A 27,184-nucleotide genomic window follows, 5' to 3' on the forward strand; every position below is an offset into this window, starting at 1 on the left:
CACAGAATTTGAAAATCCCTTAACGAATTTAAATTTTGCGCCAACATATCATATACTGGGAATCACTTAGTTGACGGGAAACATCGATGACTTTTAAAACTCCGATAAATCGAAAATTGAAAAAATTGTGTGAACAAACTGTAGTTAAAACTGAAGAAGTAATTTGCTTTGCATTTACTGGATGATACATCGGCATTTCCACATTTGCTGGTAATTTACTTACCCTATGCCAGCACTTACCTAAAAGTCGTTTTTGAACGTTGTAGATCGCCTTTTCTAATAATTTCTTTCGTATGTACGAAAAGTCGTACTTTAGGAAACGTATTCGCAACTTAGACTAACTATACTAATTACTCTAAGATTCGCAACGTAAATAAAACAAATGGCAGCATTGGGAGATCATCTACTCGAATTCTGTTTCTATGTAACTCAGCTGAAAAGAATGTGAAGCTGGCATATCGTTCCAAATTTTCGAATCAGATCGAATCGGATTGTTCATTTTATCATACTAAAAAGTAAGTTGCATTTTCTTCACGTGACGATGAGTATTTCTAGTCTAGCTAAACTACCCTTAATTTAGTATAATGAAGGCATTGAAGAAAAAAACTGATTTTTAGAACAGCACACGTTTAATCTTTCATCACACAGTCACTTTATTTAAACAAGCAACAAAAAATTTACAAAATTTTAAAATCTGAATTTCGAAAAATATTAACTGAAATTGTTGTGCGATAGTCGACGAAAGTAAAATACCAAAAAAAATCTCTCTCTCTTCATTCACGCAATTTAAAAATAAAATCTTCTTCCTCTCCTCAGTTTACAAAACTAATTAACAAATAAATTAAATAATCTCTACACTACCATCCTTCCGCATATATCCTCGGGTCAATGCTAAAATGCTAAAACTATTCAGATTTTTTGGTTTCAATATTTGTACTTAAACAATCAGCCGGTTCCGGAACATTAGCGGTATCATTGAAATGTTGATTACATTGGGTCGATCGGTAGCCGAATAATGATCCTAATCTGTTCGAAAAAGAAAATAAATAAAAGAAAAATCAAAAACCTTGTGGAATCAGGAGTTTGTTTTTTAAAAAAAATTGTTTTCGTTCTTAAAAGTTTGGTGCTTCTTGTAAATAGGATATAGTGCAGTAAAGCGGACACGTAACAATGATGAAAGCTTATTAATGCTCAACCATTGGATATGTATGATAGGAGGAGCAGTGACTTAGTAATAATTGGATTAAGTTTATTATTTTGATGAAAGCTAGAGAGATTTTAATTTCATTTTTCGTTTATTTATTGCTTTTTTGATTAAATATATAAAAAATAAATATAATCGTTGGCGCACTTAAAATTAGATTCAGCGACTCAATGAGGTTGGTTTATCGTTCTCTCACTTTTAAATATTCTAATTATACGAAGCTTAACTACAATTTTAACTTAAATAATCAACAACTCCTACAGCAGTCTTATTGGTTTTCTTTATTCTTCAATTCTTTTTCTCATTTTCATTGCTTCAATTGGAAAGAGCTCAAATCAGACTCAGGACAATCGGATTTAGTTCAAGTTGACCTGAGACTGACCTTGACCTGATTTTATGTTGCACCTGACCTGATTTGAATCACGTTTCGTCAGGACAGGTTCATGTCTGGTCGTTGCGAGCATTACTTTTGGAATATTTGTAGGGTGGTGACAACACGCACAGTCTCCGGATACGTGCCAGAAGTTGGACATATATTGTTCTTTCATTCATACAACAGTTTATCAATGAAAGAACTATAGGTTTGCGACTACTGACACTTGTCCGGCGACTGATGGCGACTGCCCACCCTAATTCGATTTTCAATTTCAATTGGTTTTTTGACTCTAAAAAATGACATTAAAACTATTTCGAAATGGAACACAAAGACTTCGAAAATGTGAGGGATGAATTTAACCTTTTACGGACGACTACAATCATCTATTCTCGACAATGATGACACGAATGAACGACGAACTCTAACGTCGTCTCATATTACAGTAAACTCCTTGTAACAGTAGCCGTTTCTCAGCTGGCCCACTTATACAAACAAAACCTCTCGTGCGGGTGAGACAGTTACACGCATTGACGTAGTGTAATAGATTTAATAATGATATGTGTGTCGTCAGTGAAAGGTTAAAAATAATGACAATTCAAGAAAAACTTATATTTAAAGGTGACAATAGGTTAACTGAACTGGTACTTTGTTAGAGGGAACAGCTAAATATGAAAATTATCTTATTTTGTTAGTTAGTGCAAGAAAACATAGTGGAAAAACCCAATTTTTCTAATTTTCTGGGATTTTAATCGGTGGTTGGAGCCATTGGAATCATACGTAGATATCGTTCTTGAGCGTTTGTGCTAACAGTAATTTCAGTACTGATAACATCACCTGATCTGTTTTCAATTTTCAAAGCTTAATCATTTGACTCTTAACTCACTGATGCCATCAGGTTATTCCTTCGATATATTTGATTTTAAAACTTAACACATAGATTAACCGAGAGCCCGGCTGCATGCCGATGAGTCTGTCATAAGGTTTGAACGGTTTGAAACCTATGCAACACTTTCACACGATCCCACTCTTAACGATCTTATGGCTCTTATCGAATGAATATCTCAACAGTCTCATTTCGTAGAACATTCAAATGCGCGTCAAAGTAAAGGCATTGGTGCCAAATGAAGATTAAAGTTTTCATTGAAAAGTCTGTGCTACCTGGTACGAGACAAGTTAAATTTTCCACTTGTCTGCTGCCACCACAGGCTTCGAATTTTTTTTTTTTTTAATCTAATTCTTGATCTACCCTTTACACCTTTGACACTAATTTAAACATTACACGATCTGTGACGGTTGAGATATACACTAGGCTTGCTCTCGTTAGCCTTAAAAAAAGACGTAGAGAAACACAAATGTTTTTATTCTTATTGGCCATGGCCAGTGTAAAAATGTGGCATAGATTTCAAACCATGGCCTTATGAAGAACTCATACACATGCACACATAGGTTGTCGATCTAAAGGAATCCAGGCGATTTAAATATTGTAAATTCCGATCACATCAACCACCTTGATACACAAAACGAATGTAAATGGAGCCTAGCTTCAATGATTTTTCCATTATAATTAAACAAAACAAAAAATGACAAACTGTTTTCACACGAAAAAAAATCGTCCACAAACAAATAGCTGACGGTATTCCTGTCTTGCCCATTAAGAGTATATATGTCGTCAGTATAGTGTGAATTTCTCATATCATAAATAATCTTCTAACATTCGCATATAAAGCTTAATTAATGAACGACATGTAACTGATGCAAAGAACATAATTTTCAACTAACCGAGCGCATAATTCTCGACGAACCGTCGCAGTGAATTTGTTCACCAAACAAAGTGTCGTCGCCGCTCCGAAACACAAATTGTAGCCCAACACAAACGTGAAGTTTCCCAGCCATTCGATGGCCCCGTAATCGCCGAGCAAATCAAAATTGGTGATTCCTGAAACGATTTTCGATACATTAGAGACGACCTTCGTTTGTGAAACAGTCTGTCAACCCATCTTACCAATAATTCGCGAGAGGAGCGGTTGTGCCGAACTCAAAATTAATACGAGGGCACAGTTGATGATTAGCAGCGATAGTGATGTTTGCTTTATTCTTGGCCGTACATTTCGCATCCAGGGCATTGTGTATAGACCGACCGTAGATGTTGCCCCTAAGTAGAATATTATGCACACTTCTAGGGCCGCACCAATCGGACCTAGTTTCGATAACGAAGTGATTCCAAGTGTGAATTGCTGAAAATGGAGTCGGGCTTAGTGTCTTCATTCCAGATATTAAATGCAACAAGAATCTTACTCTTGTACTTAAAGGCAGTGCCTTGATGCCAATCAGCAATTCCAATGTGTTTTGCACAACAATCAGTACCGTTATCCCCGTTAAAAAGAGCAGCAACAACATTGCGATGGGATATACAAAATTACGTTGAAATGCCGTTGAGGTACGTTGTTTATCTGTATAATCAAATCGGATTCGGTGTTAGAACGAAAAACTATGTTAACTATGTTACCACGCGAACCAACCTAATTCCTTTCGTTCAGACTCCAATTCTCTCAGTCTTTCGTGTAAGTGATTCACATCCGTAGAATTCCCATTTCCAGACTTCATTTTATACAAATCGCCAATGCCAGACGTATAAAGTTTGGCCGAGTCGTACAACGATCGGTGATGACTGTTGTCTAAACGATAGCAAACAAAATCTTAGCGACGTCAAGTTAATAGATCGAGATCACATACCTGCGACACAATTGTATGAGTTTTCTAACTTTCTACGGATAAAAGCCTCCTCTAAGTTGAATGTTTGGAATTCTTCGTCGACATCACGAAGTAAATGCGGTTTTACTAATACTTGGCCGACAACACCGAACAGCTTCACGAAACCAAATGGCGTACAAACTGTTAAGAAAAGAAGAAAATTATGAAATCAGTCAAGGCCTTTACAAAGAATGCGATTGCACTCGATCTCTACAGTTTCAAATAGACTTTTTTTTTGCAATAATTTTGATTTAATAGTTTGCCAAGCATACTACCAAGCAAACTTCATCGAATCTCTTCAACCTAATGTATTCAATACATGAACGATCAGAAACATTTCACACTCGAGATGGAAACAAAATCATCAGAAGAGACCAGCCGAAATCTCACCTTATGAAAAGTATCGACAACAGGCTGCAGAACAACACCCACATCTCCCATGAAGCATAATATTGACAACAAATAGTACCCATCAAATTATGAATTGTGATTCCACCACTACCCTACATCAGCTAACTCGATCAAAAGTCTTGTATGATACAAAAACACCATGAGCATAATTTTCCATTGTTCTACATAGTTACACGATGAGAGGCAAATCAAAGAGACTTCTACAATTACTCTTCATATCGTGTGAGTCTAACAAACATACGAAAAACCGGTGAACATATAAATTAGAATTAATTTATACGTTCACTGATGCGAAAGACCACAATCGAACCGTTTTTTTTTTCTTAAGCTGTTCTTGAATTTAGGATTTATAACAAAATGCAGAAGGTCACAGTGCTGTCTTTCCAGAAATTTCCCCTTCAGACGGTCATTTTATTATTTGCATAAATTGGATGTATATTTCATCACACAAGCTTGCACCACCGCGGTATCTCTTTTTAAAAAAGTCGAATTTTTGTATCTCACACATTATATAAGTAAAAAAAAGTCTGCAGGGGGCTCTCAAAGTTATCATTTCGTACAGAATCGTTACGGGTCCCATACACCAGACACAAAAGATGAAAAGTAGAGTTTTCGTTAGAATTTTGTTGATCCGAGGCGTAGCTCATTACACACACGAAAACGAGACTTCTTATTTTTATCCCGAGTTATGTAATGGATTTCACATGCTGAAAGCGTGGTAAGTAGTGCTTCACACATACAATGTGTGGTTTTCGACGCAAGTAAGCATGTAAATTTAAATAAATTCAAAACTGTTACAAAATAGTTTCGCTTGGCGTTTAAGTTGCGTGAAGATAGGATTTTCTAAAATGTACCATTAACAACATTTTTAGACGAAAACGGAATTTTTGATAGTCTAAGCAAAGCTGGACAGTGGACAGTGATTAAAACTTTTAATTTAAAAGTCATTGGTCTCCATTGAGTCATTTTGACTTAATCTTTGGCCAAAGCACACCACAAACACTTGGAGGACGATTTTCAAAAAAAAATCGTTTTGTGCTGTCTACAACATTTTTAAGAGTTTTAAGACTATCCAAGTGATAATCGAATACAATCCTGTATCGATTTGAAAACTTAAAGTTTCTGATGAACTGAAGTTTTCACAACGACTCATCAAAATTATTTTTCCCACGAATATTTTCCGATTTTTTTTTCTGTTGATGTAGGCTCTAATGAAAAGAAAAACCTTAATTTGGCTAACAAACAACATAAAACTATTTTGCGGTAGAGGTTGAAATATGTTACCGCACCAATACTGGAAAACTTCTTCTATTTTGAGCCAAATTTGAGTTAATGATTTTTTTCGTTACGTTATCCGTATCATCGCACACCCCCAGTGTGAATTGATTAGAAGAAAAATCTATCGCATTTTACCCTTATAATTTCTAATTACCATTGTGGGGCACGAAACAAATTATCAAACCGGTAATACTCCGAAATTATAATTTTTTTAATTTTGCTTCTATTGAGATTATGTAAATGCTACATTCTCTTCATTCATGCGGAAACACTGATAGTCTGATAGTATTACCTTTTAACCCCGAAGAGCTAACTACGTTAAGATGAAGTTATATGTGAGCACTGGCTCTGTTATATACGTTAATTTTCTTCGTTGCAAGTAAAATTAGACAGATTAGCACAAATTCTTACTTTCGTCCTTGAAAATTCTCTAAATATTCTCTAATTATCAAACGTAAAAATTGTCGAAAATAAATATTTATCAGCAATCATTAGACTTAATTTTCGATCTGTGAACTTTCTATACCTACCATACCATTGGACATTTTTTTCTGTGATTTTTGAATGCAATAAAAAAACTCGCAAGTGAAAATAGAGAAATCGCTGAAAAGTAGAGGGGTCATACATATTTTGCCCGCTCTCCCACGTTTTTTTTTTTAATTACTAATTAATACAATACGTACAATGAGCCTGTCGGTGGCTGTAATGCTCTGACTTCTCAGGGCAGCTATTATAATTAATACTTATACAAAATGAAATATAGTGTGTCACACTGTCACACCTCTCTTGGTTTCACCCACCTCTGTAAGTCTCACACTGCCAAAAAATAATTGAAAATTTTAGTTGTCTAGGTTGTTTAGGTAATATACATAATCTGCCACAGCGAAAACAAATTATGGATTACCTGGAGACAACGTTACCCATGACAAGTGTTTTCAATTATTTTTTGTCAGTGTAGTTAAACTCTGAGCGGAAGTGTGGAAATTTTCCAGATTCCACCCGTTGATGTTGAAATACTACTGCCCTTTTGGCCGAATTGCACGACTAAAGAACTTTTACTTACCCTCCAAGCAAATTTTGTTCGTACTACACAAACATGGTCAGAACGAACACAAGGAGATTAGATGGATTTTTGCATATATAAATGCTCCCTCTCATGAACACACTATCAGTATCGATTAAACCGCCGTTCTATTATCGACGATCGAAAAAATGAATTATTTAATATTACTTTTGCTATCCGTGAGTGCAATGGCCTATGGGCCTCCTGATTGCCATTATGACAGTGCATTCATACAGGCTTTCTACGATAAATACGAACTATTTAAAAAAACGAAAGCATTTGATCCAGCTGATTCGAAAATTCCATTGGAGAAATATCAGTTTTATGTCAATGGTGGTATAAGCAATTTAGCGTAAGTTGTTTGTGCTTCTATGTAGCCGGTTTTTATGAGAAGAATAGTAATGGTCCACGATAAAGTAATTATTGTTTGATGTGCTTGCAGCTTGAAAATCAACGGTGTCTCGATGTTCGAATATTATACAATCGACGGTGATAATAAAATCCAAACAGATGGTGGTCATTATCGTGTCAAGGGTGGCGTGAGCCTTAAGTATGTGCGTGACGAAAATGGTAAATTTTCATTTGAAGACGAGTCGAATCATAAGAAATTTAGTTCATCACTGCAGAGCATCGATGATGAGTTACCAAGTGATTGTAAGTTTAAGTTCTCAAATTTTTTTCAAGTAGATTCAATATCAAATTGATAAGACTTCTCTACTCCAACATAATAATTCTAATTAAACTCAAATTGTGGACGATTATGAAGCTCAATGAGACCAGCGAAAGTCGGCTCTGTATATACTCTGGAGTTCATTTTAATCGGAGCTATAACGGCGATTTTCTATATTTCGCAGTTATTTTTCTCAATTTCTTTGTTTTTAATTTCCTTCCAGTCGAACAGGATTACAAACAAGTTTTGGTTGATTTGAACGCAATGAGGAAGAAAATGTTCGACTATCGTAATGGTCTAAGCAAGGAAGACTTCGAGCTTGTTCACTTGTTTGAGTCTACCCCATCTCCGAATGGTGATGGATTCTCTGCGCGGTTAGTATACACATTATGTTTCATAAGGAAATAGATTAGTAAATTTCAACGTCCTCAGATATGTCGAGCAAGATGAGACATATATAGTCGTTTCTAAGCAGAATGGAATTGATGTCATTTCTGGACGACTTGCGTGTGGTTATAAGGAACAGAAATATAACATTGTAGATGGCAAGGTTGTTATTGAAGGGGAACCTACCTTTATCCGAGATTAATTCTATGCGTAAATTTTCCGTTCAAATTTTGTGTCATTTGATCAATAAAACGTTTTAAAATTGCAAATTCGACTATTAAATTTAACCGTGTGCAGTGCAGCGACTATTTTACAAAAGTACCACTTAAGTGGAAGTGCTGATGAAATTACACTGACAAAATAAGTACCATTTATGAAAGTATTGCAAGATGGAACATTTAGGAAGGTCATTTCCGTGGTTACGGAAGTAACTCAATAGGCCATGAGAAAATTGCGTTTTGCGAAAATTGCGAATGATATTATATTTCTAGTGAGAAAAGTGCAACACTTTCTCTCCCGTGTGAGAGATTTGATTATTTGCACCACCAGTTTTCTTTTTAAAAAAATCTAGCTGTATGTAGATAGCAGTAACTACATAACAAGGTCAGTCAGAAAAAAATATCTGTATTTCCTTCACTCAGCTATCAATATGCACGGATTTCATACAACACTACTTTAAATGTTTAATTTGTATTAAAAGACTAGACTCAGACTATTTACAATGTGCGAAAATTCGTTTTCCCAATACCAATTAGTGGTAAAAATGCAACGCAGCCTTTGCATTTTACATGTAAAATTAGAAATTAGTCAACAGTGTGCCAAGGAGGTATTTTGACAGTGTCAAGACGAAGTTTGTTTGCTAGAGAGGGTATTGGTTTTCCACTTAAAATCAGTGGAGAACTCGTTATAAAGAGATGTTATGCATTTTTACTGCGGATAGTTTCAACAGTTATTCTTCCGAAAGCACGACTCGGTTTCGGTAAGTATATCAAATGGATTGAATAATGGACAGCAAAATGTTCTGGAACAATTGGAAGTAAAGAATTAAAGTCTGTCGGCAAAAGATCAAATTTCCTTGCATACCAAACAAAAAGCGCCATGTGAACAATGTATTGAGAATGCAATATAACGAAATTATGAGTAAGTGTTTTGATGATTTTTTTACGTAAACAAAAATCAGTGGAACTAGAGAACGAAAGAGTTTTTCTTTTCGTCGAGCAAGCAGAATATAAACAAAATATTTAATAAAAACAAAACAGACAAAATGTATATTATATTCTTATACAATGTCCATTATAATGAGGGTGTGTATGTGCAACAGAAAAGTCCGATTATATAACTCTAAACTCCATCCAAACCCGACGTAGTTGGCTCGGTTGTGTGTACATCACACCGACTGGGCACGACTGTTCATTCACACGTGGTTTGTGTGGCTATTGAGTATCAGCGAGCTAACAGTACAGTTACTTTATTCAGTTAAGAGGATTTAAGTAGAATTTTGATTTGAAGCAGTGTTAAAAATTAAAAAAAAATTGGATCAGTTGGTTCTCGTTATCGAGTTTATTGAACATAATATAAAAGGTAAGACGATCGTCTTTAGTTTTTTTTTTCTTTCTTTAAGGTCTGAAGGGTCTGAAGTGACCATTTCTGATTTACAAAAAAGTTTAATTTGTGAATTTGGCATCAAAAATGAAATCGTTCTTTTCTTCTATATTTCCATTGAATTAGAATGTGACGAATAACAAAGCTAATTATTCAAAGCGTATTTTTGTATTGAAATTCATTATTAAGTTGTGTCCCAACATCAAAACTGTCAGATCAACGAAATGCGTTGCATAATGCTTGATTTCCACTTACCAAAAAAGTACGCCGTGTGAGAGATTTTGATTTTTCAATTTTTGCTTTGTTTACTTGACAGCTCTCTCACGGCTCTCACACTAGTACTTTTTGTTGAGTTGAATTTATGAAGGAGTTTATTCAGTTCAGAAAATAAAGCTCTCTTTAAGGCTAGAATATTGAATAGATTATCTTCAACTAACATTTGATCATCCACTGTAAGAAATTCCATCCACGTTAACAAAAAATCTCCGAAATGAATGAAACATTTAACGATATTAAAGTGAGGTTACCTTTGAAAGTACCGTAACTGGTAGATATTTTATTCAAAATGTTTGTTCCAAGGCGATATGAACTGTCAAATTTGATCGATAACGCATAACCTCATCAATACTTGTATGAAAAATTGCGTAGTTTACATAACCGGTTTGTTTTCTGTCAACACGAATTTTTACAACCCGAACGAGCACGATTTCATCCATAGAGGCCGGTTTTCATACAAATATTGATGAGTGTTTGTCTCTACAGGTGAAATTTGACATTTCATTCAGCCTTGAAACAAACCTATATGTATATGAGGATGAAATCGTTACCGTTCGTGTTGTAAATGTTCGAGTTCCTATTGAAAGCCTATTAAAAAAAAATCAACGGATGCAACGCACTTCAAGCATGAGTGGTACGCTAAATAGATTGTGGATTTGAGCACTATTTCACAGGACTCTCAATGATTGTCGCTGTCGGCAAGTCGGTCACTTCTATCACTTACAATAGCAATAACAATATTTTCATGGACAATGTGATCGAAAATTTAATTTCCTAACAAATGATTCTGATTTTTAAATTTCGTATCTCAAAAGACCGACTCGAAAGCAGTGAAAGTGTTAAACGGGACAGTGTAGCAAACTCATTTTTGCACTGAAAAAAATCTGGAGTACCTATAGTACCTATTTGGCATGTGTCACTTGAATCACTTTTGCTTGAAGAGCGTTGACCGATGCTGTTCCCTGAACGTTTCAGGCTGAAACACACAAAAATCGGCATTTCTCACCTCCTAATTCAATGTGTGTTTCTCTGATTTCAACATAACATTAGAGTAAATTTTTGTTTCCACTTCCAGATAGACGAGACTTTCAATTATTGAAGTTACATGATGGCAGCCCAACGAACCGTATTCGTTTTGAACATTGATAAAGGAAGCGATTCAGAAGGTCTCTTTGAATCGATGTACGATCCGCTGATGAAGGAATTCAAAAAAAATCCTTTGCTAAGTGTGACAACCATTGATTCGGTCACCACTTTTCAAACGAAAATTTCTGGAAGCAATTGGAAGGAATCGGTACTGCTATGCGTTAACGAATTTATCACAAAGAAACCGAGCTTACACCAAATTATCAAAGAATTTGCAATGGGTGGTGGCCTCGTAATATTTGGATGTCTATTTTCGTCCTTTACCACACCTGTAGATATCGATGCTATGTTTGAGAACCTCGGTGTCCCATGGAAAAATGCCGATTATTATCGAACAACATTCGGAATAACGGAAATGGGCAAAATGTTGTTGCATGGTCTGGATGTTGAAGAAACATACTCGGCTAAAGCGTTACAATTATCGCAGGTTCTGCCGGAGCAAATGCTTTATAAACCAGTCGAAAATGCCAAAACTCAATCTTTGGTGTTTGCTCAAGCACCAGCTAATCCTAATTTGGCGCTAGCTGCATTTATGAAGATTGGTAGTGGAGCCATTGCATACATAGGCGATGTCAACGCGGAGAGAGGAAGCGATCGATTAACTGTAGCACTTTGCTTGGCGAAGTGGTGAAAACTTTTGCAGAAAGTTTTATTATTGGCTTCAGTTTACTATTGAATTACAATTTGAAGTAAAATAAAAGATTTCTATTGACGAATTGAGAGTGTTGTTCTTTGAAAGCCGTACGGAACTACTATAGATTAGTATATTGACCTTCGACTACCATGTATGACTGGTCTACGATATTGACACACCAAATATTCCATTAGGTGCTTTGATTGAAAGCAATGATTACCCCCTTTACGCAACGGAAATTCAGTTATAATAAATAATGAAACGAAAATATCGCCACCCAGACACTCCGCAAAACTATCCCGAAATTCTTGAAACTACTTTTGATCCCTGATGGCCATCATGGCGGTAAATAAATAGAAATATGAATGTTTCTACCACAGTTAAATTCACCAGATTTAGCAAAATCACACTGCCTGTATAGTAAGCAAACACAAGGTAAGATTGTGTCTTTGCTACTATACACTCATATGACACGTACAAAGCAATGACGTCAAAGTAGCACGGGCACTATGTGTAACTTTTCTTAAGATTATTTAAGTTCTAAACAGTTTGTGTTTGTGGACCAGCTGGTGAATTCAACTGGAGTAAAAAACTGAAGGAGTAAATTGGTTTCATTGAACCTTCCATTTTTTATTGAGACTCTGTTTCGATTACTTGACGAAAATGAATAAGCCTTGAGAAAGCTTATTTTTTGCGCATCTTCCATTTCGAACAATCTTATACACTCACTGTACGTAGCAATAAACCCAATGAATAAAAGAACTTTTTAATTTAGATAAAAAAACGTGTCGTCAATGTCAAGAGCTCAAGGTCTATTTTGACCAACACACTATCGTTTGACTTCTTTGGCGATTTTACAAAAAACATATTTTCACCTCAAATCACATCACTAACTAACTATGTTTGCGTTAATTAACTAACTAAGTGGAAATGATCTGTGGCGATGCCATTGGTTTTTCCTATACACAAAGAAAAAACCACAAACAGTGCAGCAGTATTACGTTCGGTACAAAACAAACAAAACACCTACACGATTATGATTGAAAATTGTGAATTTTTCTTCATTAAAAAAACGGATCTATTCCAAAATATCTCGTGACGTCTTCTCTGCTGTTGTTGTTGATTCTGCATTAAGTTATTCTTAATTTTCGAATAGAAAAGTTTTTAAACTGTTGCTGGGTAACAGGTGGACGAATTCAATTATTTGTTTTCAGATATACATGTTACAGTCTCAGGCGGTACAGACGTACATTATCATTCGACGAAAAATTGTAAATTTTGTTATTACCTCAAAGGTGAATAAATTTCCTTATCAATTACCTCGGAAATCTACGCACGTAGTTCGATATTTATTCCAAGAAATTGAAAGTACAAACGGTCATAGACACCAGACATAGTAAACAAACTTCGTCTGTTTCCATGACACTTAAAAAAGTTTTGCATATTTGATCGATAAATCGCAAACAATATTCAGGAGATCCTCAGCATTGGTCAAATTACATATCCCTTTCCCACCAATAAATAAAATGTCGCAAAACACAGTCCTCAGTCCATCGGAAGAAGAACAATTTCAATCGTTCGAAACGAAAATCGATGAAGTCATGAACATTTTGCAAATGATGAACAGCAAAGATCCCGTTGAACAGAAAACCGGAACCGATAAGGCTGACCGATTTCTGGGCGCCGATCAACGGTACAGGGATATGTTGACAATGGATGATTTCGTGGTGAAAGTGAAGGAAAATCGAACGATTATCAATAAGGTCGACGAAGATCACCTAACCGAATCGAGTTCGATGGGAAAGAGTGCGTTTATGGCCGAAATGGAAAGAGATGCTGGGCGTAGACGGAAGGAACGAAAGGAACGTGAGACGATAGCGCAAAATTTGAGACGGTAATTGGAAATTATTGACGAGATAGTTCTTGACGCTTAACTTAAAAGTGAATTACATGTAATTAGGCTCGGAAATCAGGCATTCCGTGATAAGGAATACGAAAAGGCTGTTGTAATGTATACTAAGGCGTTGGATCATATCAAAGATAGCTTTGTCATCTTCAATAACAGAGCCCTGGCCTATTTAGCGTAACTATAATCTTATTACCGATTCGAGTAGCTTGGTTAAATCACCGTCCCATTCACAGATTGAAATCATACAAACGAGCAATCATTGACTGTGATTTCGTCCTTCAGAAATTGGATGAGAAAAATCTACGATCCTGGCTGTGCAGAGCAAATGGATTTTTCATGCTCGGCGAGATGAGAGACTTTGAGAAAAGCATCAACGAAGCCAAAAAGAACAATCCGAAGGAAATTGAGTACATCGAAAAAGTTATCGAGCGCATTCGCAGCGAGGCGCCACTCGAAATGGATGTACAATCGCAATAAACAACATTTAGACTTACCCAACAATGCAACCACTCCCAGAAATGAAATGCATGAGTATAGGAACGGTAGATAGTAGGAGCCCAGATCTGGAGAGAGATAAATCGAAATTAAAATTGAATTTTTGTCTGCAAAATTGACTTCGTTTTGAAATTACTTACTCATCAGTGTCTGAAAACCGCTTCTTTCCGGATCGATTACAGCTGATATTACATATGTCATGCCAAGCACTACGATGGCCAACAGTGCTAGCACGACAAATGTTTCGTATACCCGCGAGATTACTCCTTTTTTATGACCTACGAATCCCGACGACTCGGAAAATAGATATGCAAACGGTAAGAATATGAACAGCGATGAGTTTGCCAACAAAAACACATAGTTCCATAGGCCTGTGAAATTCAGCAAAAACTTTAATCAAAAAATCCAAGTCATACAAATCCGTTTTGTTTACCTTGGACTAATGAACTATTTAACCATTTCACGTAGTAGCTATTTGGATACAATAATAAGACTTCATTACTCGCTATTGAAAATGGTAAGAGTAGGGCAGCGCCAACTGCAACTGCTAAAGATAGTGTACACAGCCACAAACTAAAAAAGGAAAAGAAAAACGAAATTCAATTGATATTTTGGACAACTGAAAGTTGGTCGCATTGCCGTTTTACCTAATACGATACACTAGAATCTCATCGTAGTCGGTCGAATACAAATCTTCTCGATCTCGTCGACGAAATTTGTTGATTAACATAAACGAGCCAATGTACAGCAATAGGACTAGCAGCATAAATATCTAAGTCGACAAATTGGAGAGAATTTTTTGATTAGTTTTAGTATGGAATAGATTGCAATCTAATTAGTATGCAGTTTACTCTATAACTAACCTATAGGGGTTGTTCTGATTAAACCTTTTGTCAACTGTTACACAAATATATACTGAGCTATGTGTGAAGAGGACACAGCAAAATGTATGTTAAGACTAACGAAAAGATTTTGCATCGCGAGCACTAATTTATAGATCAAACAAATGAAGTAACAGATTTACTGGTTACAACGCGATACGATTCCCGTTTGTAAAAGGTTTTACTTTACTAGTGAGGTAATGTGACCTTTCCCTCACTAGTGAAGACCCTTTCCCTCGCTCGTAAAGTAAAACGCCATACTTTACACGTAAAATAATTTGATATCTCGTATCACGATGAGTAAAAGTACCTCGGGCTGAAGCCCTCGGATACTTTTACTCATCTGGATACGAGATATCAAATTACTTCACTGGTATAGTAATGTACTAATACTCATTTGCAACATAGAGCCTCTCTGATTTCTATTCTATCATGGGAGGTCCACACCCGCTGAAAAGACCATTTCTTTAATATGAAAACAACGGTAGTACTACAGACGGATATTCTCACAAACTCATAAACTGTTAACGGTGGTAACGGTATTAAAAATTGTACACTAGGTCCGTACTTCCAAATATTTATTTGGACGAGATTTATTTTATAGCCCGATCCGAAGGTGAGGGATGTATTCCCACTCGTCTAATTAAAAATTTGAAAGCACGTACACATACTGTACGTGATTAAGTGATGCTAATGGTATATGAAGCGTCATTTTCATTTACATTGCCGTAACACGTAAAACAATTTTAGCTACATGAGCGTTTACGCCGGGCAGTCAATCGGTTTTTCATTTTTATGCCAAAAACGTGAGCTCAATTTAAATGACGTCCGTTCTCCGTAATTAATGCTTCGTTCATTGGCTGATAGAAGTCCGATTTCAGCGCGAAAATTTGTGGTCGTTTTTCAATGCGTGTAGTACAGTCGGAGAAGAGAAAAGATGAGTGAGAAACATCTCTGTCGTTAGAAAACGTATTCGAACAAACCGTAAAGCACACTCCCTTTACGCTGTAACAATGAGAGATGAGAGAACAGTTTTAATTGTTACTTTGAAAACGGCGGCACGGTGTAACTGCGAAACGGCCCTAAACATTAGCAACAACGTTTGCAACGAGTGGGAGAACTGATTTCATTGCAACATAAAATCAAAGCAGAACAATTTAAATTTACTACCAAGATAAAAAAAAGTTTACGATTCCTCCAACATTTAGTGTACCAGATAATACTACAAAAACGTAAACAATTTTTAGCATAATCAGATCAGTACCGACATGGGAGCTGAGTCCCTTAAGACATAAAAAATTTAACAAAAGAAAGATCTCTGGTAGGTGGATGCTGCGTCTGGAAACACAGTTCGCTATACCATGGAAGATAGAACGACGAGAAAAAGCAATTTGTTCCTTTTATCAACCATAATTTTTAACTATTCTAATTACGGCCCTGAGCATTGAATCACCAGTACCTAAACGACAAGAGAAGATTCAACTGATAACAGCAATGAAATCCAATGTAATCTCAAGTTATAGAGTGAGAAAATTTTGATTGTGTACAATGTACACTACAGTCTCTTGCAACATCCACGGATCCACTGCAGTATATATCAGAAAAATCGTTCGGTAGAAATAACTTTGTGGAAAAATATGTTCATTTGAGCTGCACTCTAATCTACACTGCATGCATGCATGCGACTCGGTAATCTAATCAAACAAATGCAACAATTCTCGTCTTAGAACGGCCTTGCAACGGACGTGATTAAAAGCCGAAAGTTGCAAACGATAAACGTTTGCAATTTAGTTTTATTGGTTCATCCGGTAGATCATGTTAAATTGATTGAAAAAGGTGCGCCTATTAGGCAGGGAGAATCGGTATAATGTAATTTTGATACTATTTCAAGGACATTGGTTCATTTTGATTCCAATAATTTTCATTGGGCCACATGTACTTATCAATTTTTTCCATTTTTTTTTTTCATTTCGCTAACGTGCGCGTATACTTTATATCGTCAACCATATGTGTGGTGTATTATATGCCTTTTGTGTACCTACATCGCTAGACATTAAATTAATTGGAAGAATAACGTTATTTTGCTACGTTGCTGTGAAAAGAAAACGAGTGTAGTGACCTTAATATTTTCTTGATATTTATCTTTGACTCTCTGTTTCTCTTCTCATTGTAATCTCACTATTCAGGTTTTCTATCGATGATGCGGCTTCGCTGACCACTATCACTCAATTAAAAACAAAATATTTCCAATTAACATTGGATCGGTTTTAGTTAATCATTTTTTTTACGGCCTGGCCTTAGCACATTTTTTGATTGAAGAAGAAAAAAAACATCTCAAAATAATCAGTAGCTTAAACTGCGTATAATCACAAAAGGAAACGACGACGTAAGAAACGATGCGGGATTGTAAATCAAAAATAAATTCCAGAAATAAAACAGACATCTGTTTGTTATTGTTGATGAATTTTACGGGTTTTTCGGTCTGTTGATGATCAAATTGAGTTTCAACAAACGCCTTGAATTAATCAAACATTCTAACGGAATTTCTCAAATCTTGAAAAATATCTTCGATCTTTTCATAATCGATTCATCAATGATTCAACGTTTAATAACTCAACGGCCTCAATTTTCTCAATCAAACTTCTCTCAAAATTTAACCCAAATTCCAATGTTGGGTTGGTTCTTAAAGCCTATAATGTGTAAGTGCACACAATTGTGAAGCAACACGCCTAACTGCGCCACAGACAACCAATTGTTTAACGTATACTCACAATATGTTCGCGAACCGTATTATGGAATATCTGTTCCCGGATATCAGTTACTTCATCTTCGTCCTCCAAATCCATTGTTTGTGTTCAGCCAGATAAAATTCTGTTTTTGCTTATTGTTGACGTTATGGTTGATTCGGTATCATTGACAGGCCAGCACACACAAAACAGTCATGAATATTGTTAAATGAAAATTCTCACTTTGTATCGCAATTTTTTTCCTTCAAATTTACACAAAGAACACACAAATTAATTTAATCGACGAAAATATAATTGGAAAAAAAATTGCAGCAAAATTCTGCGTTTTATTGCATTTTTGTTGGAACAAAAATACTTTGTTTCTCTCTATCTACAAAATGTCACTGTCCGTATTATAAAGAGTGTAATCGACGCTGTTGTTGCACTGTTTTCATTCAAACTGAATGCATTATCATACACACACTCCTCACTTCTCCACTTATTCTCAAATCGATCACAGCTGCTGATGGCTCGACGTGCTCGACGTACAGTCGAACTGAATCGACAAATGTTGAAAGACGGAGGCAGTTCACTTTTACATTATTTTTTATCTTTCTCGTCTTAAAAACAAAATTGATACGACACTGGTCTTTTCCAATCAATTTTATTTCGATATTTTTACATTACAGAAGAAATTACCCGACGACAGCCCCTAATGCATATTTTGTCCATTGAATCTCAATACAATGTTAGAGAAGAGAGACGAGTTACAACGGACCCACTTATCAAAAGTTACACTCGTTCGGGCAACAACTCGTAGAATTGCCTAAAATATCTACCTCCTTAAAATCAGAAAAAATCTGAAGTTTTGTGGAATGAAAAACATGAGAAAATAAACATGAATCACTTCGACCAAAGCACCTTAGCTCCAAGCATGAATACTCAAATGTGAGATGGCAGTGTGTGATTCTGTTTTACTCTTACTCATACAAAATTGTCGGTACCGTTTTTTTTTAAGTAACACAAAGAAAACTCTTGTTTGGACGAAAAAAACGCAGAGTGTATGCACACTATGATTACATTACAGATTATTTTTATAGCAAAATACAGTGTTGCATCCAAAGCCAGGGGTGCCAGGGTGCATACTAGCAAAAAAAACACTTTCCCCGAGTTATGTATCTTTTTTTGCATTTTTCGAAAGTTGATTTATGGTCTTTAGTGGGGAGAAAGCAGCCATTTTAGCTTCAAGACATGAATAGTACATTTCGTACCTAGGACTAAAAGTATTTTTTAGCGTGTGAGAAGTTTCCAGACAGAGCCGAAGGCGAGATCTGGAATCGAATACGCTAAAAAAGACTTTTAGTCCGTGGTACGAATAGTATTTTTCATGTTGAACAGAGAAAAAGTGCGACGAAGTCGCACTTTTTGGGTTCTAGGTATGAAAAACATTTTCTGTGCTAGTCCTTGGAAGCGATACATTAACCCGTCGAGCATGATGTTAATAATAATTCGTTAATGTCACGGCAAACACCATCAACTTCAAAAAGTGAACAGAGGCCACCCCATAAACGTCATTTTCCACAACATAACATTTCCGAAAATTCATTGCCTGGTTGACAATTGCCATCCATCGCGAATATTAAAAAAATTCATTGAACGACGATCAGTAAAGGCCTCCTCCATCTTTGAAAACCAGACTAGGAATCATAGTGAATTAAGTGAGAATGTCGTTCCTTTCATACCGTTTAGCCAGCTCTGTGGCCCGTGCTTTGCCAAAAACAGCATCACAGGTAAGTTAATTGAGGTAGCTGAACGTTTTTCATCCGTAGAAAGTTTGGATTTAGTGATTTTTCCAGTTTTTTTCGTGAAAATGTAAATTTTCATCTGACTGACGTGCCGACAAATCAATTTTTTTCGGAATGAAAGTCATACCTTGTGACCGTATATTTTGTGATAAATGTACAGAAATATCGGATGCACATAGAATCCGTGATAACAATTTGGTGTTTCGCAGTATTTATCACAGAATCGGTGGACTTGCGTTGTTACGCAACTTTGAAGTGAAAAATTTCTGTTATGTAACCATTATTCGTTCAGTAATAAGGTGTTTGCCGATTCGGATAATTTTCCATGAAGACAATAATTTGACTAAGAACTGTTGCACTGAAGTCATTGGACTACAGCTTTTCATTTTATTGCTCGAAATTACTTTGTCCATATGCGGATGTCTCAGTGATTAAGTAAATCGATATTCTAACCTAACTTTTGGAAATTTCAATTAGATCGCTGCCAAGGCTGCCTTCCCTGCTGCGTCGATTGCTTCACGCAAATTCCATGTATCATGCAGTCAACGCGCTGCCGAAATTTCTTCCATTTTGGAGGAAAGAATTATGGGCTCAGCTCCAAAGGCCGATCTTGAAGAAACTGGCCGTGTATTGAGCATTGGTGACGGTATCGCTCGTGTGTATGGTCTAACCAACATTCAAGCCGATGAGATGGTGGAATTCTCTTCTGGATTAAAGGTTTTAATTTGAGGGAATTCTTTCTCGTACAGTCTTGCTCACTTGATCAATTGACAGGGAATGGCCTTGAATTTGGAACCTGACAACGTCGGTATTGTCGTTTTCGGTAACGATAAGTTGATCAAGGAAGGTGATATTGTCAAGCGTACCGGTGCTATTGTCGACGTACCAGTCGGTGAAGAAATTTTGGGCCGTGTCGTCGATGCTTTGGGTAATCCAATTGACGGTAAGGGTCCACTTGGAACTAAACAACGTTTCCGTGTCGGAACAAAGGCCCCAGGTATCATTCCTCGTGTATCTGTACGCGAACCTATGCAAACTGGTATTAAGGCCGTCGATTCATTGGTACCGATTGGTCGTGGTCAACGTGAGTTGATCATTGGTGACAGACAGACTGGGTAAGTTCTCAGCAAAATTCTTCTACGTTTCGTCCATGACGCCGTACCATTACAGTAAAACTGCTTTGGCCATCGACACCATCATCAACCAAAAGCGTTTCAATGACGGCCAGGAGGAATCCAAGAAATTGTACTGTATCTACGTTGCCATTGGCCAAAAGAGATCAACTGTTGCCCAGATTCTTAAGCGTTTGACAGACAGTGGTGCTATTGGATATACCATTATTGTATCCGCTACCGCCTCCGATGCTGCTCCTTTGCAATATTTGGCTCCTTATTCTGGTTGCGCCATGGGAGAATTCTTCCGTGACAACGGCAAACACGCATTGATCATCTACGACGATTTGTCCAAACAGGCTGTCGCCTACCGTCAAATGTCCCTATTGTTGCGTCGTCCACCAGGTCGTGAAGCTTATCCCGGTGATGTATTCTACCTTCACTCCCGTTTACTCGAACGTGCCGCCAAGATGTCGCCAACTCTCGGTGGTGGTTCATTGACCGCTCTGCCAGTCATTGAAACCCAAGCTGGTGATGTGTCCGCCTACATTCCCACCAATGTCATTTCGATCACTGACGGACAGATCTTCTTGGAAACTGAATTGTTCTACAAGGGTATCCGACCAGCCATCAACGTCGGTTTGTCTGTATCCCGTGTCGGTTCAGCTGCCCAGACCAAAGCCATGAAACAAGTCGCTGGCTCCATGAAATTGGAATTGGCCCAATACCGTGAAGTAGCTGCTTTCGCCCAGTTCGGTTCCGATTTGGATGCATCCACACAACAATTGTTGAACCGAGGTGTTCGTCTTACCGAACTCTTGAAACAAGGACAATACGTTCCAATGGCTATTGAAGAACAAGTAAATTAACATTTTCATTGCAGCGTCGTTGGGCGTGGCATCCATGTTAAAAATGCAATTTTTTTTCGTTGCTATAGGTTGCCGTTATCTTCTGTGGTGTCCGAGGCTATTTGGACAAAATGGATCCATCCAAGATCACCAAATTCGAAACAGAATTCTTGCAACATGTCAAGACAAACGAAGCTGCTCTTCTCAAGCAAATCGCCACCGATGGTCAAATCACCGATGCATCAAACACCAAGCTTAAGGATGTTGTCACAAAATTCTTGAGCACATTCTCACAGTAAATGTTGCATTAATAGTCAGTATATCCGAAAGCCAATTATAATGGTAAAATGTGAAACAAATTTCTATTAACATCAAAAAAAGGCATTCATTTGCATCCACAACACACAAACCGTTGTTTGTATTTTTAATTTACTTGTTATGTAATCAGAGGAGCGAACACTTTTTTTCGAAACCTATAAGAATGTGTAGAAGCAAAAAAGGAAATTTAATGAAAAGCAACATTTATTTACAGTGCCGCGGGAAGTCGTTCTTACACGATTCATTTATTACATTTACGAAATATGAAAAAAAATCAACAGAGTCGATTACTTTTCCATTTAAAAAGTACATTACACGAATAAATCTAAAAGTAAATAAAAGTGACTGTGGCGTTTTGACTCTAATACAATCTGATAATCAATAAGACTTAAAAAAATGTGAAAATGACATCCCACTCCTTCTTCGTTAATATGAAATGGTTGACGAGAAAAATAGGGATATCAAACAACAAAATCATCTGCTCCGTGTAGCCTAATCTAAACTGTGGCTTCAGAATGTCCATGATTTTCAAACGAGTTAAAATGAAATTGAAGCGGTTTTAGTATCCAGTAAGTCAAGACGTCGGTAGTGGTAGCCTTCACTTAGTTCTGTTTAGTCAAATTTATAGGAGATTTTGAATAAGAAAAAAAAATTATGGAAAGAGAGATCGAGAGAATCACATGTTTTCGGATGGAGTCTCACGGGAATAGTATTTGCCATTCGCGAGGCCAGCCGTTACAATTTTTAGAAAACTCAACTTGGTGACAAAACCAGTGCACTGGTCGCAGATTACGATTGCAATTTAGATTTTTTTGTGCACCGGACACTGAAATACGAATCGCAGATAGCATTAAAATGTATGCTTTTCATGTCTTAGACATAAATTTCAGAATTTTTCTCGTAATTTAGGCATGAAAAGTTGTATACGCATCTGTTCTGGACCGCTGGTGGAAAAAATGTTTTCTTCCCGGAAGCAAAAAAAGTGTAAAACTTCCCGTTTTGAAAGTAAAAATTTCCAAGTTTTGAGTTTAACATCAAATACGTCGACAACAGTGAGGGCTTCCCGGGAGTGTCACTTCTGTGATTCCGCACTTTTTCCACCAGCGTTCTGGACGGTTGATTTTAGACACTTTCGCTTGTCGGTCTTACTTCGTTCTGAATTTCAGTCGTTATTGGACTCTCTTTTCGCTCAATATTAGAGGCAACGCACTTCAAGGATGACTCTTGACAGTGTGAGAAAAACCTGTAACACACTGTCAAAAACCATTCTATACTCTATTTGGCAGCTGTCGACTAAATAATCACTTTTGCTTGAAGTGCGTTGGTAATGACAATTTACTAATGTTGTTATAATGTTGTGGTATGTTATTTGTTTACAGAAAAAAAAACGGAATTTAGGGTAGGTAAATAATTAAAAAATCTTTATTTTGATCAGTCGCTATCGATTTCCATGTGTTGAAAAGGGTTGGAATCATTATCGCCTTCTGTACCTTCCGTAGGTACTAGAACAAAACAACCGAACGTACTTGAAAGATAATGCGAAACTGTTATGTCTAATCCCCTTTTCACAATTTCATTCTTCATATCGATCTGTACCTGTAACAAGTAAAATTTTCGTCTTAGACTTATTGCGGATTTCATTTAGATGTCTCGTTCTACCTTATCCAAAATGTCTTTTAAATGCCATGACCTTGCATATTTCGTAAGGTTATACACTAAGCAGTGCACAAAAAGCGAACCTTTTTTAGTTACCCTTAATTGAGAGTATCCAGGAAGAGAAGGACAACAAACCAGCATGTCGAATAGTTTATTGTCCCTAAACTCCAATGACTTTCCCGTTGCACTATTGCCCAAATTTTGGCATGTGATGGGCATGAATACTTTCGGCTTTCCTTGGTATAGTGGAAGGTGTTTGTCCGAAAACGGAATCATTATGTCATCCACAACGCAAATCATGTGTTTTTCTGCTCCAGGTAGTTCGATTTCGTTATTACGTCCGTGACTCGATATCACAATAAAAACAGAGTCGACTTCCCGTCTGCACAATTCGAAGCGGAAGTTATTTATCAGTTCACCGAATTCCTAAAAGGAAATGGTAACTCAAAAGGCAAAAAAAACTCCTTGATTTTATTTACCTGTCTTGTCTTTATGTCGTTATGGCTCCGGTTACCATAAATTTCAAATCCCATCTCAAGGAAAACAAGGTATAGCATATGTATGTCCACTTCAGATCCTCTCCTCTGTTTTTCATCTTCTTCTTTTCTATAGGGAAAATTGAAATTGTTGATCAGAAGTACCAATCCAGGTGGTTTTGAAGAAATTCGATATTTTGCTACGTAGTCCTGTAAACGAAACTTTGTTTGTGCTTCATGGTAAAAGTTGAGAATGAATGTCGATTACTCACACGAAACTTCTCGGTTGAGTCCTGTAATTTTATTTCGAATGTTGGCAGTTTCGGAATTTTTTTCTTTTTCTTCTTTCCTTCAATTATGTCATTGGTCTCGTCATACCCATCATACGAATATTCTGATGGTTCTGGTAGTTGTTCTGGCTTTGAACACGTTGAAGATGCAACTGCAATTACTTTCTCAATCGAGTGAACGAATACCGTCGCAGGATACTTTGAGCTCTTCTTTTTCTATAATTGATTCCTCTTTCAATATTTATCGTCGATAATGGTTGTAAATTATGTCTTGTACTTTGTTCCGTTTGAGTGTTATATCAAAACAATTATTGGCCGCTAGTTCAGACCATGCACTCATTGCTTCATTGTCTGTATCGAAGTCATCTCCGCATTTCTTAAGCAATAATTCGCTAACGGAATTGAAAATAACAACCGATTCGACTGTGTCATTTCTGCCGTCTGTAAGTTTTACATTCTACAAATAAAAAAAAGCTTCAAAACAGAACTAATTAGTATATAAGTATACTTCTCTTCACTTACACGGATCGTAAAACAAATTTTACGTTCAGTTGCAACCCCAATTTTGCTCCTACGACTCTTTTTGTTGTTACATAAGCCTTTGCAATAATACTTGCCATCTGAATGTTGCCTAGGAATCTTAATTTTTTAATGGATTAAAAAGATGTTTCTTATGGACTTAACCAGCCTTACACTAAAATTGCAAACGTTGCATCCCATGTAGCGGTGTACTTCCGAACAGTTAAACTTTATTGACTTAAGTTTTCTCGTAAATGTTTGTGAAGTTCGAAGAAGTTTTGACACTGAAATTAAAATTTAGAGGAAAAAACCATTTAAAAATTTGTAGCCTACATTTGGGCGGAAAAATATTCGTTTTTTGATGATTTCTTTGAATCAAAATCTTTTTTTGAAAAAGTATATCCATTAATGCACGCAAAAATGTAAAGGAAAAATTGATTTGTGAGTGATAACTTATCCCACTTGGAAAAACCGGCGCAGGTTACACAAATTTACACAGTCTGGAAAGGTTTTTCCAAATGGGATAAATTATCACTCACAAACCAATTTTTCCTTTAAAAGTACCACATTTTTGTGTGCATTAATGGTTCTACTTTTTCAAAAATAGATTTTGGTTCAGAAAAATCATCAAAAAACAAATATTTTTTCGCCCGAATTTAGGCTACAAATTTGCGAAGTGGTGGTCGCTCTTATATACATAAAGTATATTTCAATTATGATTCTAAAGTAATTGCAACATTTAACAGACGACAAGTATATCACCCTTGTAATTGTCAAGTCTATTGCTTCTTTTGATTTAAGCCATTGATTCGAAATCTTTTACTTAATTTTTTAATTGGCCTTTGGTTGTCGTTTAATTTTGTCGTCAACTGCTATCTATCTTTTATCTACGAACACATAAATAGCAGTCGGTTCTGATCGAATCAAATTTCATTACCTTTACGAAGACTTGATGTATCACAATCAGCGTTGCTGACGACCCCAGGTCTGACAACTTTCGCAGGTTTGGACTGTCGTAAAAAAGTTATATCAAATTTGCACGTCGAGTTGGAATTCCATTTCGGCTTGCAATAAAATGTGTCAGGTGGAAATTTAAAAACTTTGTCGATCTGTAAATTCGTTTCACAATTATTTTAAATGATTGTTTTTGAAAAACGTGAATCAAGGTACCAAGAGCACTTCTTTCCACAATTGATACGTCTCTCCAAATGCAAGTGCGTACACTGTCGATCTTTTCTGTATCAACAAAAACTTTCCATATTTTTCCCCATCTTCCTTCGTGGATTCCTCTACATCGCCAACCTTAGCCACAATTCCTTTACTAAAAAGCCAATCGTAGTTTGTTTCCTCTATTTACCGAAATCAATATTTACTTACGTTAATATATTGATTCCGTTGTAGTTTCTAAAGTGCGCCTTTGAAATATTTGAAATATTGATATACATAATGGTTATGTAGAGTTTCGCGCCTTTAGTTTTCACTCTTACACCAATTAACTGGGATTGAAGTTTAGGTAATCAAATATATCACAATTATTATCACTCAAATTTTCTCTTTAAACTCATGCAGTGGTTTTATTACAACACTTTCCTTCTGCTCCTACATAAAATACGTATTTTTATTAATTTTTTAAAATTTCATTCAGTTCAAGTGTGACAATAATTGTACATGGTCAATGAATGAATGACGGAACGTGCAAAAAATGTCATTCATTCATGCAGCGCAGGCAAGTATATGTCGTTGGCACCGCCCTCTTTTTGTGCTGCCTTCAAATACTACCTATAATTTGATGTCGGCTTTATGCTGTTCATTGATTACTGTAGTAAATTAAGTTGGAAAGTACGACATAGGTCCTCATGGTGTTTTTATACGTAGTAGGTTTGAGTCTCTTTTAGAATAATGCCTAACTTATAACAAAACTTATAGTAGGTATACCAATCGACACTACTAAATACACCGTATTTGAAGACAGCTGAAAAATGTGGCGGTGCCAACGACATGCACCTCATTAATGCGATTCTAATTGTTCTCGTCATTTCCGCAAAAATCAGCGATGACTCTGCCGGCAAGTCGGTCTTTTGAGCTCCAAAATTAAAAAAAAAAACAATAATTTGTTATCCAGTCGATCAAGCTGCCCTGCCCATGGAAATATCGTTCTTATAAAGTGACAGAAGTGACTGACTTGCTGACAGTGTCAATGATATTATCAAGAAGGTTCTGAAAGAACAGGATGAAACTTCGGAGTTGACCACGAAGGCGGTGGCACACAGATGTTGATAATTTAGACAAATTTCGTACTGAAATGCAGTTAGAGTTACCAATAGCCGCCATGTCATATCAAGGAGATCTGG

The 27,184-nt window shown here is 36.5% G+C and overlaps 6 protein-coding genes across 7 annotated transcripts; 4 read left to right on the plus strand and 2 right to left on the minus strand.

The window, feature by feature from the left end:
• Window positions 1-606: 606 nt before the first annotated feature.
• On the minus strand, window positions 607-18,269 carry LOC119080025 (protein Lilipod). The gene is made up of 12 exons (XM_037188207.1): window positions 18,186-18,269; window positions 17,855-18,072; window positions 14,850-14,974; window positions 14,636-14,775; window positions 14,343-14,573; window positions 14,202-14,270; window positions 4,314-4,472; window positions 4,100-4,255; window positions 3,876-4,030; window positions 3,583-3,814; window positions 3,360-3,516; window positions 607-1,026 (listed from the first exon to the last, which is right to left on the minus strand). Exons 2-12 carry the CDS (start codon window positions 17,927-17,929, stop codon window positions 906-908), a joined length of 1,620 nt encoding a protein of 539 aa, XP_037044102.1. The 5' UTR covers window positions 17,930-18,072; window positions 18,186-18,269; the 3' UTR covers window positions 607-905.
• Window positions 1,749-26,600, minus strand: LOC119080014. Its single transcript, XM_037188191.1, has 14 exons — window positions 26,211-26,600; window positions 26,004-26,154; window positions 25,771-25,942; window positions 25,008-25,117; window positions 24,837-24,953; window positions 24,592-24,771; window positions 24,297-24,530; window positions 24,028-24,234; window positions 23,552-23,974; window positions 23,323-23,488; window positions 18,828-18,836; window positions 8,764-8,774; window positions 4,705-4,708; window positions 1,749-1,762 (listed from the first exon to the last, which is right to left on the minus strand). Exons 1-10 carry the CDS (start codon window positions 26,276-26,278, stop codon window positions 23,324-23,326), a joined length of 1,827 nt encoding a protein of 608 aa, XP_037044086.1. The 5' UTR covers window positions 26,279-26,600; the 3' UTR covers window positions 1,749-1,762; window positions 4,705-4,708; window positions 8,764-8,774; window positions 18,828-18,836; window position 23,323.
• On the plus strand, window positions 7,178-8,409 carry LOC119080086. The gene is made up of 4 exons (XM_037188309.1): window positions 7,178-7,435; window positions 7,526-7,737; window positions 7,977-8,127; window positions 8,186-8,409. Exons 1-4 carry the CDS (start codon window positions 7,233-7,235, stop codon window positions 8,340-8,342), a joined length of 723 nt encoding a protein of 240 aa, XP_037044204.1. The 5' UTR covers window positions 7,178-7,232; the 3' UTR covers window positions 8,343-8,409.
• On the plus strand, window positions 9,491-11,880 carry LOC119080092. Its single transcript, XM_037188315.1, has 2 exons — window positions 9,491-9,721; window positions 11,094-11,880. The coding sequence occupies exon 2, from the start codon at window positions 11,124-11,126 to the stop codon at window positions 11,793-11,795; it is 672 nt and encodes a 223-aa protein (XP_037044210.1). The 5' UTR covers window positions 9,491-9,721; window positions 11,094-11,123; the 3' UTR covers window positions 11,796-11,880.
• Window positions 13,211-14,208, plus strand: LOC119080083 (tetratricopeptide repeat protein 12). Of its 2 annotated transcripts, XM_037188304.1 has the most exons (3): window positions 13,223-13,692; window positions 13,759-13,881; window positions 13,941-14,208. In XM_037188304.1, the coding sequence occupies exons 1-3, from the start codon at window positions 13,325-13,327 to the stop codon at window positions 14,182-14,184; spliced, it is 735 nt and encodes a 244-aa protein (XP_037044199.1). In that variant the 5' UTR covers window positions 13,223-13,324; the 3' UTR covers window positions 14,185-14,208. The 2 variants fall into 2 exon arrangements, with proteins under 2 accessions (XP_037044200.1, XP_037044199.1); XM_037188305.1 differs by lacking the exon at window positions 13,759-13,881 and having other exon boundaries at window positions 13,211-13,692.
• On the plus strand, window positions 19,398-22,065 carry LOC119080020 (ATP synthase subunit alpha, mitochondrial). Its single transcript, XM_037188198.1, has 5 exons — window positions 19,398-19,599; window positions 20,092-20,331; window positions 20,389-20,729; window positions 20,785-21,586; window positions 21,664-22,065. Exons 1-5 carry the CDS (start codon window positions 19,534-19,536, stop codon window positions 21,871-21,873), a joined length of 1,659 nt encoding a protein of 552 aa, XP_037044093.1. The 5' UTR covers window positions 19,398-19,533; the 3' UTR covers window positions 21,874-22,065.
• Window positions 26,601-27,184: the final 584 nt, after the last annotated feature.

The sequence above is a fragment of the Bradysia coprophila genome, unplaced genomic scaffold (genome assembly GCF_014529535.1).
Source record: "Bradysia coprophila strain Holo2 unplaced genomic scaffold, BU_Bcop_v1 contig_350, whole genome shotgun sequence".
NCBI lineage: Eukaryota > Metazoa > Arthropoda > Insecta > Diptera > Sciaridae > Bradysia > Bradysia coprophila.

Coding starts and splice junctions, on each gene's coding strand:
- LOC119080083 (XM_037188304.1), top strand. CDS start 13,325: ATGTCGCAAAACACAGTCCTCAGTCCATCGGAAGAAGAACAATTTCAA. Junction 13,693..13,758: donor ATAGCGCAAAATTTGAGACG/GTAATTGGAAAT, acceptor ACATGTAATTAG/GCTCGGAAATCAGGCATTCC. Junction 13,882..13,940: donor AGAGCCCTGGCCTATTTAGC/GTAACTATAATC, acceptor TCCCATTCACAG/ATTGAAATCATACAAACGAG.
- LOC119080086 (XM_037188309.1), top strand. CDS start 7,233: ATGAATTATTTAATATTACTTTTGCTATCCGTGAGTGCAATGGCCTAT. Junction 7,436..7,525: donor GGTGGTATAAGCAATTTAGC/GTAAGTTGTTTG, acceptor ATGTGCTTGCAG/CTTGAAAATCAACGGTGTCT. Junction 7,738..7,976: donor TGATGAGTTACCAAGTGATT/GTAAGTTTAAGT, acceptor ATTTCCTTCCAG/TCGAACAGGATTACAAACAA.
- LOC119080020 (XM_037188198.1), top strand. CDS start 19,534: ATGTCGTTCCTTTCATACCGTTTAGCCAGCTCTGTGGCCCGTGCTTTG. Junction 20,730..20,784: donor ATTGGTGACAGACAGACTGG/GTAAGTTCTCAG, acceptor GTACCATTACAG/TAAAACTGCTTTGGCCATCG. Junction 21,587..21,663: donor CAATGGCTATTGAAGAACAA/GTAAATTAACAT, acceptor TCGTTGCTATAG/GTTGCCGTTATCTTCTGTGG.
- LOC119080014 (XM_037188191.1), bottom strand. CDS start 26,278: ATGTATATCAATATTTCAAATATTTCAAAGGCGCACTTTAGAAACTAC. Junction 24,531..24,591: donor TAACACTCAAACGGAACAAA/GTACAAGACATA, acceptor AATCAATTATAG/AAAAAGAAGAGCTCAAAGTA. Junction 24,235..24,296: donor ACTCAACCGAGAAGTTTCGT/GTGAGTAATCGA, acceptor TTTCGTTTACAG/GACTACGTAGCAAAATATCG.
- LOC119080025 (XM_037188207.1), bottom strand. CDS start 17,929: ATGGATTTGGAGGACGAAGATGAAGTAACTGATATCCGGGAACAGATA. Junction 4,031..4,099: donor GTCTGAACGAAAGGAATTAG/GTTGGTTCGCGT, acceptor TTGATTATACAG/ATAAACAACGTACCTCAACG. Junction 3,815..3,875: donor CACTGCCTTTAAGTACAAGA/GTAAGATTCTTG, acceptor CTCCATTTTCAG/CAATTCACACTTGGAATCAC.
- LOC119080092 (XM_037188315.1), top strand. CDS start 11,124: ATGATGGCAGCCCAACGAACCGTATTCGTTTTGAACATTGATAAAGGA.